This window comes from Perognathus longimembris, chromosome 22, assembly GCF_023159225.1.
Source record: "Perognathus longimembris pacificus isolate PPM17 chromosome 22, ASM2315922v1, whole genome shotgun sequence".
Taxonomy (NCBI): domain Eukaryota; kingdom Metazoa; phylum Chordata; class Mammalia; order Rodentia; family Heteromyidae; genus Perognathus; species Perognathus longimembris.
This window is the reverse complement of record NC_063182.1, coordinates 12,423,074-12,442,861: the sequence shown is the minus strand read 5'-3', so window position 1 is coordinate 12,442,861 and position 19,788 is coordinate 12,423,074. Positions and strand designations below refer to the sequence as shown.

Here is a 19,788-nt window from a genome sequence, read left to right as displayed (position 1 = left end):
CATAAAGAAAACATAGTACATATACAACCATATAAAATTATCCGTCCATAAAGATGAATGAAATTATGTCGTTGGCAAGAAAATGAATGGAGCTGGAGAGCAACTCGTTAAGAGAGATTAATCAGGCTCAAAAGGCTGAATAAGAGCTGAGCGCTGCGGGGCTGGGGATATAGCCTAGTGGCAAGAGTGCCTGCCTCGGATACACGAGGCCCTAGGTTCGATTCCCCAGCACCACATATACAGAAAACGGCCAGAAGCGGCGCTGTGGCTCAAGTGGCAGAGTGCTAGCCTTGAGCGGGAAGAAGCCAGGGACAGTGCTCAGGCCCTGAGTCCAAGGCCCACGACTGGCCAAAAAAAAAAAAAAAAAGAGCTGAGCGCTGAGGATCATTGTTCAATCCTCTGATCATGGCTGAGCCTAGGCAGAAAAGTCCATGAGACTCCTACTTTCAGTCAACTACCAAAAAGCTGTAAGTAGAGTTATGGCTTCAAGTAGTAGAACGCTAGCGTGGGACAATGCCTAGGCTCTGAGTTCAAGCCCCAGGACTGGTACACACAAAAAAGCTAACTATGGTATTTACTGGAAACTCTATCTGAGATGATGAAGATGATGATGATAATGATGATGATGAGCGGGAGAGGAAGAGAAAGGGAAAGAATGGAGGGGTAGAGAAAACTGAATTATATATCTATTTATATATATATATATATACACTCATCACATAATATTTGGAAAAAGTGAGAGATAAAAGAGGGCTGAAGAAATGTAATAGGTGTTGAACTTGTCCAGAGTGCATTATATGCATCTGTGAAATTTTCTCAACAAATCTTCCTTTATTATTCATATACACTAATAAGAAAGAGAATAAATAACAGAATTTTCTTTCTACTAGTGTACTTTTCACTATGGAAAAACATCTATCTTGCCAGAACCTAATCTTAGAAACATACTGAAGGCCACATCCCAAGAGCAGCTCCCTAGGACTCAGCTGCACACATTAAGAAGCTATGGGGCTCCTGACTGAGGTGTAAGAAGCAGAGCCAGGGGCTGGGGATATGGCCTGGTGGCAAGAGTGCTTGCCTCGTATTCATGAAGCCCTGGGTTCAATTCCCCAGCACCACATATATAGAAAACAGCCAGAAGTGGCGCTGTGGCTCAAGTGGCAGAGTGCTAGCCTTGAGCAAAAAGAAGCCAGGGACAGTGCTCAGGCCCTGAGTCCAAGCCCCAGGACTGGCCAAAAAAAAAAAGAACAGAAGCAGAGCCAGCTTTATGAAGTGCTACCAGGTGCCACTATCAGAAAGCCTCAGGCTTGGATTGATTCTCTGCCATCACTATCTTGAAGGGTATTTTTCATTATTGTTGCTGTTGTGTTGTTTTGTTTTCAACAAGGAGATCTGCCTTTTTTATTTTTTACTTGGCTTTACAAAGTGTGTGGCCAGTGTTAGAAAGAAAATACATCTCCAGATAATAGGTGCTGATTCTAAAAAAGGTGAGAAAATACCAAGGAAAAAAAGACAAGAGGATGGAGGGGAAAGAGAGATAAGAAATAAGAGCTTTACTTAGAAAATGAAAAACAAGAGACATATGTGTACACACACACACACCACACACACACACAGGCACACAAGATCTATTTAGATTTCAGGATGGACAATACAAAAGCAGTTAGACACGTGGACAGCTCATGTATACCACTATGATCTGACTGGCCAGGAAATAGAATGTGGGTAAATCAATGTGGGTATTCTAAAGTTGGCAGGCATCAGAGAAGTGATTATTAGCCTTGCATCTGTTTTTGTGTGCTTGTTTGTTTCCCTCATTCTTCGTGCTGCACAGCTCTCCAATACCATCTCTTGTTTCTAGAGTCTGCCTCTGGTATGTTGCTCAGAATCTTCAGGGGGTATAGGTGTATTTGGGAGTCTCCCAGTTGTTTTTATCCACACACATACATGACCCTGACGTCTACATGATAGTAAGCTTCTGAAATTGAAACAGAAAGTCAATTTGTGATTCCTGTGATTTCCAGAGTTTCAATTTTAGCTTGTTATACAGACATTGGCAGAAGCCCAGATTCTTTGTCTTTCTTACAGGTTTACCGATGCTGATAAGCTCCTTAATCAGGACTCAGTATCCTCACTAATCCTGAAAGCAGCTATCCATGTCAAAGTTACTTCACAGTAATCAATAGCTTACTGCAAATGTAATCCAATTCTCAATACAGAGAAAAATGCTTCCTCTAACTAGATCATACCATTGTCTAAAGGCCATTGTTTCAGACCGTGAAAGAAATCACAGGTCCATCAATACCAATCTCTAGCCATCTAAGAAACCACTGAGATTACTAAATTCCCCCTGAGTTTATTTCTAAGGACTTCTCAAACTGATGTGTCTTTTCTTGTGTTTTTGTTTTGTTTTGTTTTTTGGGGGGGCAGATATACAAGTGGGAAGAAGGTGAACAGAAATGGGTATGCTGCACATGAACACAGAAGTTAAGAGACAGCGACAAAATTAGATAAGCTTAATTTCCCAAACTCTGCTCTTCTGAAGGACAATAGGATTAGATTCAATATCAAGGCAAGGAGACCAGCAGTTTGGTAGTGATCTGAGTCTAACTCTGGCAACACTGAGAATCTGGCCCTGCTCTTTCTCTACTTCTATTCCCATACACACTTCAACAGCTATAAAATGTCTTCTTCTACAGTGAGGAACTCACTACAAGGCATCTGTCAGCTCTTTAGATAATATTGAGATAATATTTAGATAATATTACCTCAGGCATGGGGGCAAAGGCAAAATGAATTTTCTATAAAATGGCCCAGCCAGGAGAATAAAAAGATTGGTAGGGCACTGGGGCACCACTGCCATTGCTAATATTTGGGAGCATCTCAGAAAAGCTTAGCTATAATCAATCCACAGCTCCAGCTGCAAGTAATTATAGCAAATCTTAGGTCAACCACTGATGGCCTATGGCCAAATGGGACCCAGAGAAGTATTTGTATGGCCTAGACAGTGTTTATAAAGAGTACATATTCTCTTCTAGTGTGTAAAAGTAGATTTCTGGGTTTTTTTTTTAAAGAAAGAAAAGAATCCAGAGAAAACACATGTGCTAGCCCTAGTCCTGCATTCCTTAATGGCAATGGTCAGCAGAGCTGAGTGGTGCCGGTGTCCTATAAAAGCGTGTCAGCTTCTAATACCCTACTTAGGCTAGCTGGCCATAAGGTATTGAACCGATGTAATCAAGCATGATTAAGCCATGAGAAACCTAATCAACTCGCATTGTACCTTTGCAGAGGAGAAACCTAAGCAAATGGTTTGCATGGAGTGCAAGGAAAAGAGCAAAAAGAAAATTTGGCCACATAGCTTAGCCAGGGAACAGGGTGTCCAGGACACTTCGGTAACTAGTTGTCTGCAAAGTCACTGGATTAGCAGCAGAGCGCTGCTGGTGGTTGAGCTTGCCCTGCAGTGTCTTTCTGGGAAGGAACTGTAAGGGCCTCCTGCCACCACCATTCACAGCGGCTTTACAGATTCAAGACTGCACTCACACCGGTGAAAAACACAGCTTTTCACTTCCAAAGTTCTCATTCCAGACAGTATGTGGTGTGTCACTATGCATGTTTAAAATTAAGCCTTGTGGTCAGTATTCATTTAAAGGTGGTTTACCAAAGCTCTTATTTTCCATTTACAACAGTGATCATATTTTTATTTAATAGTATACATTGAGCATATCAATGTCTGATCACTAAAACTTCAGCTGTCTTAGATGAAATAATGAAAACAGTGTAGTTACGTATCTTGAAAGAAAATAAGCAAGGTATATAATATGTGTGTATATATACATAGAATAATAAAACACATTAAACATTATAAAAGAAAAAGTGTGGAAAGGAAATGAATTAAACTAATGAGGAAAGATGAAGAAAATCAGAGTACAAAATCATTTATGCATGTATAAAATATCACAATGAAATTCCTTTGTACAATTAATATGTACTAATTAATTAAAAAGAAAATATAAAGCATGTCTCAAACTCCCAGCAGGAAATACTCCCAGCAGGAAACAAAGAAAAAGATATTCTGAATCTCACAAGGGGTGAATGAGTAAACAAGTAATTTTTTAAAAGGAGTACTTTGGGACACTGGGTAGCTCATGCCTGTAATTCTAGCTACTTAGGAGGCTGAGATCTGAGGATCGGAGTTCAGAGCCTGCCCAAGCAAGAAAGTACATGAGACTGTTATCTCCAATTAACTACCAACAAATGTCATAAGTGGAGCTGTTGCTCAAATAGCCTTGAGCAACTCAAATCCTGGATTCAAGTCCCAGGATTCACATCCGTCTCAAAAGAAAACACCCCAAAACAAATAAACCTAGTACTTGTAGATGACTCTGTGACTATGAACAACAAACCCTCTGAAAGAGTTACCAATCCTGAATGCTGGTAGAATACGTAGAGAAATAATGATGCAGGATTATTGTGCTAGGTGATTTTGGTGAGCTGGCTATATGCTTACATGAAAGAAAACATTTACAACCTTAAAAAAATAATAAGCCCCATCTATGACATAACCAGAGGTTATTCCTGTACCCAACAGAACTTAAAAAGGAGCATTCACAATTCTAACATAGACTCAAACTAGGAGGAATGGTCTGAATTTAGAGCCTACAATACTAAGACAGAAGGATAGATTAAGCCCAGGAATTTAAAGCCAGCTTTGAGCAGAATGCAAATCTCTATTAAAAAACCCACAAAGATCTAAAAGTTAATCTTGGTTCTAAGTTATACAGATTGAAATAAAACTGTTTCTATTCAGATATACTTAAAACATCTATAAAAATTAAACTTGGTTAAATTAACTAATTTAAAATTAACTATACAAATTAACCAACCTAGAAAGTTTTCAGAAACAAGACAAAATATAGTAGATGATTATATTTCTATATGTCAGTGACCAAGTATCTAAAAATAACTTCAGAAAACAGGCCTACTGAGAATAATGGAATTGAAAAGTTACTTAAGAACTTCTGTCTTGGTGCTAATGTCACCTGAACCATGAAATGGTAGTAAGGTAGGAAAGGGTATTTGACGAATTGCTAGACTAAGTGTGGTGCAGAATGGGCTGCAGCAACTCTAAAGATCCTTCAGAAGGCCCCATACTTCCAGAAAGCATCCAGAGGTCCTTTCAGTAAAGATTGGAGAAGGATCATTTTGTGGTTCTTGCAGGGAAAGGGGAAGGAAGATTATCATTGTCGAATGTGCCAGGTACATTTCTACCACAAAATGTATTTGGCAAGGGAAAAGATTAGTTCTGAACCTCAATCACAGGAAAAGACATTCCTCTCACTCTTGTCCATTCTAGGCTTTGTGTTTTCCCTATAAGGAAAGATAAGATAGTCAGGAAGATAGAAAGTCAAGTACATCCATTTGGAATCTGTGGCCAAGGAAGTAGGGGGCATCAAGAAAGAGAGCTATCTCCCTGAAGAAGCATTTGTATAGATCACAGATATGAGGCATGAGTCAGTAAAAACCCTGGGATTTCCACTGGAGGACACAGAATGCGCATCCTCTTTCCTATCATAACACAAGCCAGCAGAGACCCAGTACAAGAACCATAAGTTGCAGCGCTTTCTTTGAAGATGGAAAACAGGAAGGAGGAATTTCAAGCACTTCTTCTGGCTATAGTACACATAGAATACAACCCAAGTTCTAGCCAGAATAACATAAATCCTCCCTACTCATCCTATACTTCATTCAGTGTACTACAGCTACCTTATAACGGGTAATTCCAATTCTTCCTTTATACATTGCTATAATTTATTTCACTTACTCAGTCATTACTATCATCCAACATAATGTTTAATACTCTCACCTTAAATAGTTGTCATTTACATCAATTAAAAATAAGAAAAGTGTTTTGTCTCTTCGCTGGTGCCTTTCTTTCCCAAGATCTAAGTTTCTGATCTGTACCATTTTTCTCCTCCCAAAGAAGTTCTTTCCACATTCCTTGTAGGGAAAGTCGATCAGAAATGAAGTCCTTCCAGTTTTATTTTTCTGAGAAAAATCTTTTTCTTTCAACTTCAAAGGTGGATTTATTTCACTGAGTACAGAATTTTACTTTGGTGAATATTTTCTTTAAAGGGAATTGCTCATAATCACTTCCAGCCCACTTGCCTTCTTATACCTTTACCTAAAGCTCCTGGATGCATAAAATAACACTACATCAGGCAAATAGCTCAAACCTGTAATCCTTGTTACTTGGGAGACCAAGATTGGAAGATCTTGGCTCAAGGTCAGCCGGGTCATAAAAGTTTACAAGATGTAATAGGTACTATACACATTTAATGCAATGACCACATGCACAGGGCATACCTGCCCGCAACATGGGCAGGCACAAGTAGGAGACCCTACTTGAAGAGCAAGCATAACGGGAGACCCTACTTTGAAAAGAACCAAGGCAAAAAGGGGCTAAGGTGTGGCTCAAGTGGTAGAGCACTTGCCTAGCAAACACATGACTTCATTTTCCCCCAAAACACATGACTTCAATTTCCCCCAAAAAGAAATGTGGACTACATGTATGTTTATAGAGGTAGGTTAGGATTACACAACTATTTTGAACAGGTAATCCATCTAAGTTAGACAAGTAATCACAAAATCTATCTGTATAAAAATCTATTACAGAGTTTGAAATCCAAACTTTACCATGAACTGGCATTATATCAGTAAAATATTGAAGCAAATGTGTGTGCACTTATACACATGCCTTTAAGCCAGTTCCTCCAGGAGTTCTGCACCTTCCTTGTTGGTGTCAACTGGGGATGTTTCTCTGCCTAAAGGAAAAAGCTCTGGATATTAGCATTAAAAAAAAAACTGGTCTAAGTCCCCTCAGTGAAACTCAGATCTGCTATTGACTTCACAAGCCATGACTTCCTTTTTTTTAATTGTCAAGATGATGTACAAAGGGGTTACAGTTACATGCTTAAGGTAGTGAATACATATACATTTCTTGTCATACTTGTTACCCCCTTCCTCATTTTTCTCCTGCCTTCCCTCCCCCCAACACCCCCTTGCTTTCATCATTTTTTAAAAAAATCTTCCCCTTGATGGACATTGTCATGCTAGTCTACAATGCTTATGAACTCTGATTATTAACAATAAAACAATTCCTTCCAGGTCGGGTGATATGTACATTTCTTTCCTTCTGCTTGGTGTCATCTGTTCCTTCTTTTTCTCTCATTTCTTCCTTTCCCCACTGCCCTTGAGTTGCTTAGTTTGATCTCATCAGTGTCCCTAAGTCATCTCTCTCTCTCTCTCTCTCTCTCTCTCTCTCTCTCACACACACACACACACACACACACACACGAAGTTTATGAATCATGTACCTTTTGTGTACCAGATAATCAGGAATAAAGCATTCACTACCTCCCTAAGCAATTGTAACTGTGCCATTAATTTTCTTATAAGTGCACTCAACCATTCCTCTACTTTACTAATTTACTTTGACTTGCATAGAACTGTGAAGCATATAATCTGCTCACAGATAATCAAGAGTTCCTTATAGTACCTCTGCTGCCATTATTTGTACTCTCATAATAATAACCCACCTTACACTTTTATATTTCAGTTTAGATCATTTCATAAACCCAGTGATTAATGTTGCAGCTCCAGGTTTATAGGGAGTGCCATAATGTGCCCTGATATATTTATTCATTGGATTTGCATTTCTATTCATATCATAGCTGTATCCAAACTGCACCTGCAGGTTGCCTGTGTCAGCAACCATCTGAAATGCACACATCTTTTCTACTGCAAAATTTGAGCAGATGCCTATAAATACATATCAACCAGTGCAATGACACACACAAGAACTCCATAAAGCTATACCAAAGAAAGAGGAGCATGTTTAATATTTTGGGAAATAATCAGAATAGCCCATGAACATGATTCTGCTTTACTCACTATTATCAACTAATATAATAAATATAGTCTGCAGGACCACAGGAGTCTTGATATTTGCATTGAGTTGGCTTTTTTCTTCATTTATGACATTTGCTGTTTTTGAATTTTGAACTAACTTTAACAAAAGATGGCTAATGGCTGATGGATGATGGTCCACATTCTCACCTCCATTCTGTACCATACAATAATATGTCCTTAACTTGTGATGTCCAACATTGCCTGAATTGCATTCTGTATTTGTTTTGCTTTACTATAAAGAAATAACCTGAGGCAATTAACTTATCATCAGAAAAGGCATTGGATTGTAATGATAGAGAGCATGTGTGGCAAAGGAAATTGCTTCCTTTGTGAGCCAGGAAGCAGAGAAAGGAGACTGAGAGGGCTAGTGGGCTTCCACAACTTTTTGAAGGTCATCTCTCATGGTCTAAGGACCTCTCATAGGACTCCACATCCCAATAGCACCCAAGCCTTCAACACACTACCCAAAAGCTGTCAAAAAGAGAGATGAATCAAAAGCAGATTTACCAAGAAGCCTATGAAATTTAAGCACCAGGACCTCTTGGCCTGTTCCCAAGTCATGGAAGGTGTCCAAATATGTAACTTTATTTTCATATATGTAATTCAGTGTTCATATATGTAACTTTATATTATTTTATTTAAGGTGAGGCTCCTCAAATTGTTTACCCACCAGACCCACAAATTCCATACCCATCTATAATTGGGCCTAATACAATATCTAGATCAGCAATGGTACCTCTATTGGAGAGGGGAAAAAAAGCTTAGTTTGGAGAATGTATTTGTGACACGAAAGCAATTCTTGGTAACTGCACAGTGTGAAACTTTAAACTGTAGCAGTCTGGTTAGTGATTGCCTCCTGATTGGCAGCACATATTCAGGACCTGGATATCCCAAAGACTTTCTCATCATGAATGCAAGGGAAAGGCTTTTGTTAGACCAAGACTAAATCAGCAAAGTGTAATCAGTTCGTCATCAGATGCTGCGCTAAGGACTATGGCAGCAAAGCAGGCCCAGGCCCAGGAAACATCCAGAAGAAGCTGCCTGCTTACTTGTATGGACTGATAGCACATTCCCAGGTGAGTTGAGAAAACAAAGAAACCCCTTTACCCTAAAAAAATGAGATAGAATAATGACAGTATCCAATAATTTAGAATGCCATAGTCCCAGAAATATATAAGCAGGTAAAAGTTTTTTTTCTTATTTCTGCTCTGAATCTATTCTATTGTGCAAATGATGATCTATTTGCTGTAATTCGTTGATCCATTCAGCAAATATTTGCCAATCATTTCTTATGTATACAAACTTATTCTAGTTATGGAATTGCAGCATTGCATAAATAAACAAAAGTTCCTGCTTCCATATATCTTATCTTATCTTATCTTGGAGAAATAGAAAATGAGCAAGATAAACTAGTAAAATATGTCAAATAGTGAGAAGTAATGAGTGAAAAGATAGAGAGCTTAGTAGATAATATATGGGTAAGAGATATGATGATGATAGACAGACAGACAAAAAGACAGATGATAGATAGATAGATAGATAGATAGATAGATAGATAGATAGATAGATAGATTAGACGGATAGACAAACAGACATACAGCACTTAAATTAATGATGAGGAGCAAAATTTTTGTTCTCAAAATGGGAGTGGTAGGCACAGGGAAGCAAAGGAGGTGTGATGTAGAAGAGAATGGCTCAGTTTTAGACTGTGGAGACTCTATGTCCTAAAATATAGACGTGAATTTAAAAATACAGTAAGGACCCCTCCTCCTCCTCCAGCCATTCCCATTCTGTGCAGAATTAGGCAGGTTGAATTCCTGATAGCAGAGCAGGTAATTCTGAGCAGATAAACAAATGAACAGAGTTGCTGTCCACAAATACAACGTTTTCCTGACTTCAGGCCCAGGTAGGAGCCTCCAGGCCAGCTACCCTGTAAACAAACTCTTCTAGCCATTCACACTACTGTGAAATTTGAAATGTCTTTTATTGCCATAAGAAAGGCTTCCAAGTAATAGTTAAATAGTTTATCACTCAATGTCTGGAGTGTATGTTTGAAAGCACACACTCCATAGAAGTGCCAGTTATAACCCAGGTGGCCACATTCCTGTGTATTTTGGTGGAGGAAGGATGGAAGGCCAACGGGGGAGAATATGAAAGCAGGAGAAACCTTCAGAAGAGCCTGAAACATGGAAACCCATTCTGCAGTTCCCTTAATTTGACCAGAAAGTTCCCTACTTCCTACAATTGGATAAGATGTAACAGAGCTGAGCACTTCTGTGTGTCAAGACAACAGACAGCAAGCCCGCAGAGGTTCCAAAGTGTTTACACAAGCTGTCCCCCTGCTTGCCTTCGCAACCCACCAGGTTGTAGGGTGAATTCCAGTCAGCAATAGATCCAGAGAGCAAATGAAAAGACTGTCTAGGGAGCTCACTGTTAGGTAGCACTCCCTCCCTTGGAATACCTGTCTGGGCATCTAGCTCTAGCTCTTTTCTAGGCAATGTCATGCTCACCCTGGGTAGTTGCAAAGGGCCAGTCATATTCCCAGCTCTGCCCTTTTGATGCTCTGAGTCTGCTTTCCTCTGTGACTGTTCAAATAGGGATGCTCTACCTTGTTCTCCCAGGAAGATGGAATCCCTCCCTCATTGTGCCAGTTCCACTGAGTGGATAAATGCACTGGTCCTTACTCTAAAAGAGAACTCTTTTCATAGAATCTCATTCATGGGCAACTCGCTACCTTTCCAGCTGGGCCATAGATAGCCATTGTGAAGTTCAATTTGTTACTAGCTGGACTTCTAAACTGACAGAGTGAAAAACATCCCCACATTGTACTGACAGCTGTCTGTTCAACAAGGATTTCTGATGTCCTGCCCAGAGCCAGGCTGGCTGAGTTCCCTTAGCAAGTTCAGGAGGCTCCCTCCTGACAGTCTGACTGATTAGCTCATTGGAAAGCACCTACCTAAGATCACTTCGAGAAGAAAGACCAAATACAGCAGACGCAACAGGTGTTCTTTTTAAGTGCTAACATGCTTGGACAAGCCAAACTCAAAGAGCCATAGTGTGTCTTCACCACCATCTCACGTGAAAGAGGCACTTGCTCATTTAGGATCCAATAAATGGGGATATGAGCTTATCATGAATTAATTTTTAAACTACTTTTCCTCACAGAATTAGGAAACTTTGGAAACATGAACTTATATTTCCAAGTACACATTTTTTCCCCTAAAGATGAGCCCGGGAGATAGGAAAAGTTATTTGAAAACTACAATTGACAATTAAATCTGCTGAAAGCATAGTAAAGAATCCCTTCCTTTTCAATGCAGAAGTTTATTCCTAAAGAATGCAACCACTGCATGAAGCCAGCTGGATTGATAAGATAAGGATACTTTAGATGGTCCTATATTATATGGATGGAATTTTAGGGGAGGATGTGAAAAATATTTGGAACAAAGAACACCGCAGCTTGCCTGACCACATCTGAAAAAGTGTTGGGACACAAGATTTAGGGAGAATATGGTAAATGTACAAGTTTTCTACCTAGATAACTAAATAATATATAATGAACATGTGAGCATATGCTCATTGTGAATAATCTCTCTTCACCAATTTAGAAGCCGCATAAGAGTATCTAATAGTATTTTGTAAGTAAAAGTTCATAGATCTTGGAAATGGATTCCTTTGTGGTGCGTGACAATAGCTAATGAACAGAAGACACCACCACTTCTCATGGCTGTATGCAGTATGACTGGAACCCATCAGTTAGAAACAGACAGGTTCAGGCTAGTCACAGCAGAGGATCACAAGAGCCTAACAGCTATGCCCCTATGAATGCTAATGATAAGATAATGCTAAGTGAAATGAACTCCATGTTATGGAAACGAGTGATATATCACTGTTGTAACTACTTTCAACATGATATGTGAAACCGTAGCTTCTATTGTTGATGATTCTCTAGTATCCCCTTGCTGTGGTTGTACCTGCACTATCACTGTATCTTATCTGAGTACATTGGAAATTGTGAAAGGACAGGTCTTGGCCATCCCAGAGGACCATGCGGAGATAATCACAGGCAGGAGAAGAAGGTTCATAAGGAGGTTTATTAGTGGGGCCATAGTTCCCACAGGAGAGGGAGCTACATGGCATCTGCACCTTATCCAGGTGGCAGCTTCTCTCTGGGGGTAAAGGGGAAGTAGGTAGGTAGTGAGTAGGAGTGGCTCATTAGGTATGGGCGGATCTGGGGGCTAGTGGGAGGAGCTGAGGATCTGCGACTAGGGAAATGCTAACAAACTGTATATACTGCTATTAGAACTAGGGAAGTAAAAGGGAATATCAAAATCAAGAGACAAAGGATAAGAAGACAAATGACTACAAAAGCAATACTTGCAAAACTGTTTGGTGTAAACCAACTGAACAACTCATGTGGGGAGAGGGAAAGGGGAAGGGGGAGAAGGGGGAATGAGGGAGGAGGTAACAAACAGTACAAGAAATGTATCCAATGCCTAACGTATGAAACCCTAACCTCTCTGTACATCACTTTGATAATAAATAAGAAAAAAAAAAAGAAAAGAAACAGACACAGCAACAGGTCTACTGAAACCAATTACAGATTTACTTCAACATAACGCACTTCCTTGCCTCTGAGAGAAGAGGACAGAGGTGATGAATATAATTTCCACCTATTAAAGCACTCTGCTTTTATTTTAAGCACTTCTTTATACTGAAAATGGACTGCCAGCAACTCAGAAGGAATTCTGGAGCTAGTGGGAATGAAGAGAGGCAGCTGGAGCAAAGGCTGCCTGCCCCTCGTGCTCTCCCGCCTGCACTCACTTTCAGCTCCAGACTCAATTCAAATGGAAACGTGTTTTCAGTCACTGGACTGACAAGGCTGAAGAACACCATAAAACCACACAGGAGAAATAACCTGATACAGACATAGCATTGCACATAAGTAGAGCCCATAGGCTATTTGTGTGACACTCAGCATCGAAGATGCTTGTTTACTTACTTTTGTATGTATACGTTTTTAAGTCACGATTTGGTATTTTCAGACATGCATCCATTGCAGAATGATTGACCAAAGTGATATAACCCATCTATCACTCACTTGTGTGGTGAGAGCATTTGCACTCTTTGTCTCTCAGCAATTTTCAACAACAGAGTACACTACTATTAACCATCATCACCATACTGTACAACAGATCTTCAGAATATATTCTTCCTGTCTGAGACTTTTTGTATCCGGTGACCACCTCTTCTCGTCCTCCCACCCAGCTCCTGGTAACTACCGCTCGACTCTCTGCTTGTATGCATTCAACTTTCTGAGTTCACAAATATAGCTGAGATCCAGCAGTATTTATCTTTCTGTGTTGTCTGAGTTCATTTAACATCGTGTCATCTAGGCTTGTTCATGATGTTGCAAAAGACAGAACTTATGAAGGTGTTCATTTGCAAGAGAGGTAGACACGTTGACTCAGAAAAGGAGCTAGGAGGCTCCCAGAATCATCCAGACCCTGGCAGTCAGGAGCCAGTGGTGTAGGACAATTTGCCCCTGTGTCTGCTTGTGGACTCACCTGGTGGACTCCCATGTCCTGCTGCAGCTGTGGCGATGGCAAACGCAGAAGCTGGTGAGACAGAGCAGTGGGCATTGTCAGCTACCTGTCCTGGTTAATGAAAGAGAAGGGAAGTAGGACGGTGAGGCACACAGATACACCCCATAATAAAAACTCTCATTTCGGTCTCTACACTGAATTTGGATAAAAACTTTTGCTATATGCCCTGTACTGTTCCTGTTCATCAGCAAACAACAGGTTGTACATCAGCAATTCTACTCTATGTCCACACAAACACTTGAACATAAATACTTAGAGCAGCATCATTCACTATAGCCAAAAAGACAAAAACATGCCCCCACAAAAACTTGTATATGAATATTTTAGCAGCATTATTCACTATAGCCAAAAGTAGAAACAACCACTGCCTATCAACTAGTAAACAAAAAAGACAAACACAAAAAACAGAGAATAATATTCACCCAATAAAGAAATACAGTTCTGGTTTCTGTAACACAGAAGCCAGTCATAAAAGGTGCCATTTCCCATGTTTCCTTTACATTCAATGTCCTCAATAGGTGAGTTCATTTAGAAAGTAGGTTCATGGTTCCAGGGAAGACAAGAATGAGGCATCTATGCTGATAGGTAAAGGATTGGAGGTGGGGGTGTGTGATAAAAATCTTATAGAATTAAAGGCTGTTTAAGGCTGCCTGACTTTGTGAATGTGTAAAATCTACTAAATTGCATACTTTAAAAGGCAGATTTTTAAAGCCAGTAACAATGTCTTATATCTACATCTCTAGCTACTCAGAGAATTGGGGTTTAAAAGAAACCTAGGCAGAAAAGTCCATGAGAATCCATCTCCAGAATAGCCAAGGAAAAAAATGGCATGGTTCAAGTGGTATAGTACCAGCAAGCAACTGAGTCAGGAGAGATGATAAGGTCCTGAGTTCACACCATAGTACCAGCAAAAAAAAAAAAAAAAAAAAAAGGAAAGGAGAATCGTGTGGTATGTGAATTGTTTCTCAATATCAAGATTTTTTTTTCAATGATTCTACATCATGATATAATAGAATTCCCTTTTGCTCAAGCATCTTTAGGGCATAGCTCAGCAGTATAACACTTGCCTAAAGACCTTGGGTTGGATTTCCAAAACCAAAAGAAAAGAGACAATAAAGAGGCTTACATTAAACACAACTCTTCTAAAATCAAAGGATACAAGAAGTACCCTTGGCAAGCCCTTTCATTCAAAGATTGCTTTGCACACAATATTTGGAAATTCTGGTGCCGATCTCATTGCTCCTGCCCCTCAGGCTCTCCGTAAAGCAGTGTGCTATCATTCTGACCTAAAGGGATTTTATTAGTTTACTCCCCAAATTATAGTGCTTAATTAAATAAAGAAGCAAAAAAATAAACAGAAAGCTGTTCAATGTGCTCAAGTATGAAAGCAGGTGGCAAGTAGACATTTAAACAGGCAAAATATTGGCTAAGGAATAAGAAAAAAATAACATTGTGTCCTTTTTCGGATCTGCCATTTCATCACTGATTCCTACCTCCTTCCTGTGTACCTATGTCTACATGAATTTGTCACTTGAGAAAAGATACAAGGGACTTTGTTAATCTGCACACAGAATGAGGACTTCCAAATAATCCTCATATGAACTTAAATCTTTATGTGCAAACCTAAACATGAAAAGAGAATCTAAGATAGGGCTCTAGTAATAGTTTTTTAAAAAAGAAGGAAGATTAGCTCTCAAGAGTAGATTCTTACCCTACATCCAATACACGTATATGTAATACCCAGGGTACTAAAATCAGATACAGTGAGAGTAGGGGTAAAACCACAGGAAGGGAATAGGAGGAAAAAAGAAAATAAAGGTACAGTTTCACATGGCATGTTGAAAATAACTCCAACAATGATATACCACTTGTTTCCATAACTTGAAGTTCATTTCTTTTAGCATCATCTTATGTGTTCATATGTACATAGCTATTGAGCTATTGTGAACTTCTGCTAGAACTATCCTAGATGTGTATTAATTATTCCCTCTAAGGGAAACCATAGAGTCCATGTTTCTTTGGGTCTGGCTCACTTCACTTAGTATGGGAATACCAAAATTGAGAGACAAAGGATTAAAAGACAAACCAATGCAACAGCAATATCTACAAAACCATATGGTATAAACCAATGGTAAAACTCATAGTGGGGAGAGGGAAATGGGGAGGGAGGAGAAGGAGGAAAATTAGGGAGGAAGTAACAAGTTGGATAAGAAATGTACTCATTGCCTTACCCATGAAACTGTAACCCCTCTGTACTTCACTTTGACAATAAAGAAAAAAAAGTTTAAGAGTTTAAAAAAAAAAAAGGGTAGATTCTTGTCTCCATTGCCTTTGATCCAAAACTCTTCTAGGAGGCAATGAACTCAAGAGGGTCCACTGTGGCCACTGTCAAATGTCTAAGCCCTGCACTGACCTAGACTCTATTTGGCTAATTCCATAGCCTGGAAAGCCAAGCTTGTCACCTTCCTTTCAGAACCAGCCTAAATGGCAAGATGATACACAACTGAGCAGGCACTTGAAACCCCTGAAGGTTAGAATATCTACCAAGACAAGACTAACAATGGCCTAACCCAACCTCTTCTAGCTGCTTTCAGTGCAAAGGGCAAATGCCAACAGCCTGCATGGAGCGGCTGAGAAACAAAGGAGCAGACAATTTGGAGTTGTGTACTTCCTAGCTGTTGACAAAATGCTCTACTTGAAGCGTGACTACGAGAGTAAAAAACGACATTTTACTTGGGTTACTTGGGGTGAGATTCATTTCATAATTGCAGAACTTTCTTTTCTGACTTGGAATAATTGTCTTGAGGAAAAAAAAAGAAAATGTTTCAAAACAACCATGACTTGGATAAATTTATTAGAACATAAGGATAGGAAAAGGGAAGATAAAACTGGTTGTGTTTCCTCCACACATGTTGTGTCTCAAGACAATTTATGAGATCATACTTTGCAATTTTTATAACCATATATTGAGACAATATATAAGTGTCTGCAACTAGCAATTTGGATTATAGCAATCTGGCTATTTGGACTTTATTTTAGATAAAATAGCATTACAAATAAGCACCCTCCACCCATCTGTGATGTCTGGGTGAGCCTATTCTTGAAGAGTAGTACACTGGGACTTATGATAAGGCTCTTGAATCTGGCAACTTTTCAATGAAGTCAGCACTGAGATTCTTCAGCTAATGACTAGGACAGGCTTTTATTCAATGTTCTTCTGCACCAAACACAATGCAATGATCAAACATCAGTCCAGTTGATGATATATTCATATATTCTCTCATCATTTGTTTTTCCACTCCTTGGTCTTATGTCATGTTATTTGCTTCCAATTATTTTTTACAACTGGGGAGTAAAACAGTAAAATGAAGATTTCAGAGCTAGCAATCACTTTTCTCTCTCTGCATTCCTTTCTGACTTCTCACCTCCAGGCTGGCGGTAGCGGAGGTGCCGGGGAGTTGAGGGAGATCGGCAAGGTGAGTGTTCGGCGGCTTCTGTTGCTGGGGATCCTTCCACTCCTGCTGTTGAGGTGGACTCCAGCACTGTGGCTAGAAAACAGCAGGGATGTTAACCATAAGGATAAAAAGCATCTCAGTAGTCGACATGTTTAAGGATCTTTTATATGATACCAAGTCACTATCTCAGCAGAACACTAATGAGACTAACTCTACATATGATCTTCTCCATCCATGACTGGTATCGGTTGACGTTGTTAAGCCTGGCTGACCTTGGCTGACCTTGGCCTGCTCCTTCTGTCCACTACAACAGCAGATGTTGAAAAGAACAGGGGCTATGCAGTGATTGCCTGCCTTAAGAATTCTTTGACTTTCTCAGAGTCTCAAAAGAGGACCTTTCTCAGATTATCAGTGACACTTGAGATCAAGAGTGAGACTATGCTACTGCTCTGCTTGAGCTGCCCCCTTAAGGCAACCAACATTTTAATCTGTTAATATACCTCCCATGTCAGGAAGCTTGGGGAGGGGGTGCTCTTCAGGATCTGATGTCTTCATGTCGGCTGCACTGACCAAAATGGAAGCACTAACCAAATTCATATCAGTACTAACGATGCCTAGGACATTAGGACAGCACTATCCAGTTTATATTGAGTACAGTTAAAGTGACATTTCAGTTCACTACTTGTACTAGACACATTTCAATGCTCAATGTCCCTGGTTAGGGTCTATATGAGCACTTCCAGCCTCTCATAACTATGAGCTCCAACTACAGATAACAAGAAGCAAGAAGAAATTTGTTTTGGGGAATTGTTGAATGAGTTCAACTAAGACTCTATTGCTACAGCTAACATCTGAAGAACAAAAGACCCATCCTTCTGGGATCATAGATCTAGGCTACTCTTTATGGTGTAGGCCACTGGTTTATTCATCAAGTAAAAATATAATTTTGTGCATGCCCCTCCAAAGAAAAATATTATTTAAAAATTAATAAATAATTAAAAAACTGTGTCACCTCCATGAGTTTTACATTACCTTAGTCAGCTGAACAACTTCCCTTTTTATTCCATTCAAAATTTTAGTCAACAAAGTTTATAAAGTCCATAATGACTTCATAGAAAACCATTTTTACATTTGCTTATTATTGGCTGCCTTAGAAATATGGCTACAATTTCAATCTTCAGAGATTCAAAAAGGCTGGGGAAGGAAAATGGTTAGAATCTTTCCTTGAATGACATAATTACAGTAAAACTGGCAACGATGCAAGATGCAGACCAAAAAATCAGTGCTTAGCTGTTTGTTTTATTATTTTCTAAATAGCTCCTTCAAAAATCTGTAATGGAAGGCATCTGCTCTGCAAGAGCAAGCAGAATACCAAATTCATGTCCTCCATCCGATCAACCGTTCATTCATTCATTCATTCATTCATACATACGTCTGAGTCAAATGAGAAAATCTTTAGTCAGCAATACGGTAAACCCCAAAACCCTTCCCAATGAGAATACTGGACAGGCCCCTAGTGTCCCCAATAATCAAGAGAGAAAGAATTCCAGGCAAACTACCAGGCACCTACAGGGAGAAGAAAGCATGCCAGCATGGTGAAGTGGAGGTGGCATTTCCTTCTGGCGTGTTCTCTTTCAATCAAGCCTTATGCAAACAGCTTTGCTGGCAGGACGAGTGGGCAGATGTGGGCTCAAAACAAATGCTAAAATCAGGAGCGTTTTCAGCCCACAGGCAGGCAATTTTCAAACTGAGAACACAGAAACAGATACTGGGGCTGTGGGCTGCGCAGACACAGTTAGGCAGCTAAGTTGTGCAGCCGTGAACCCTGGAGGGGCCTCGCTACAGTGACTGGCCCTTGAGCTCCTTCTTGCCTGCCACGGGCTTGGTTTTCAATGAAAAGCTAGCACTGTGGGGAATCTGAATCAGGATATCATGTTTTGTAAAAACACTGGGAGTAGAAGAAGGTAGGAACTGCCTGATCTTGGAAAGGGAAGCCAGTAGTGACTGTTGGGTGAGTCTGGAGCAAATTTGGAGACTAGGTTGGGAGGAAATTAATTTGTATAATTTTCCCCTCTTAAAAAAAAAATCCATTGTGAGGCTCACACAATTAGGGATGTTTCCTATTTTTCACATTCCCTCCACTTGAAGTTCTCCTGCCAGAAAACATGGCTAAACTGGCATCATCATTGCAATGACAGTAAAATTGGACAAAGGCCACTAGCACTTTTCAAAGCACATGCTCTGACAATGGCGGCCTTGAGAGCAGAGAGTGAGAGACCTTTGGCCTTGGAAGGTGTGGATGTCATGACCAAAACTGGTATCACAAAATCAGAGTGGGTGTGGTAGCATCCTGAAGTGAAAAGCAGAAAATGCATAAATTGTTGGCACAGGATTCTTATTCAAGTTTGCCAAAGGTTTTAACTGCTAATATTATGCAAAGCACGTGCAAACATCATTTAAATTAAAGACAGATCAACATCTCCTTTTTCTCTGCCAACTTGAATTTTGAAGACAATATAGCAGGGTTAAGAGAACAGCACCGTTAGCCCCCACAAACACATGCACACGCGCGCACACACACACATACGTGCACACACACACACATACACACATGCTCACCCCAGCACATTGATCTTTTAGACACCAGAAGTATTCATTTGTGACTTCCCTAAGCTATTCACAACAAATATTATATCCACATACAAATGCAAAATAAAAGAAAATATTAAGCCTATGATTCTTCTGTTTTATCTTTTCAC

The 19,788-nt window shown here is 39.8% G+C and overlaps 1 protein-coding gene across 3 annotated transcripts in view; it reads right to left on the bottom strand.

Moving 5' to 3' along the window:
• Rasgrf2 (Ras protein specific guanine nucleotide releasing factor 2) overlaps positions 1-19,788 on the bottom strand; it is a 201,947-nt gene that overhangs the window by 54,527 nt on the left and 127,632 nt on the right. For 2 of the 3 annotated variants that reach the window (XM_048331557.1, XM_048331559.1), the window contains exons 16-17: positions 17,000-17,122; positions 13,536-13,625 (exon numbers count right to left, since the gene is read on the bottom strand). In XM_048331557.1, coding sequence (XP_048187514.1) covers positions 13,536-13,625; positions 17,000-17,122 — 213 coding nt within the window. The remainder of the gene's footprint in view (positions 1-13,535; positions 13,626-16,999; positions 17,123-19,788) is intronic. The other variant, XM_048331558.1, reaches the window with a different exon arrangement.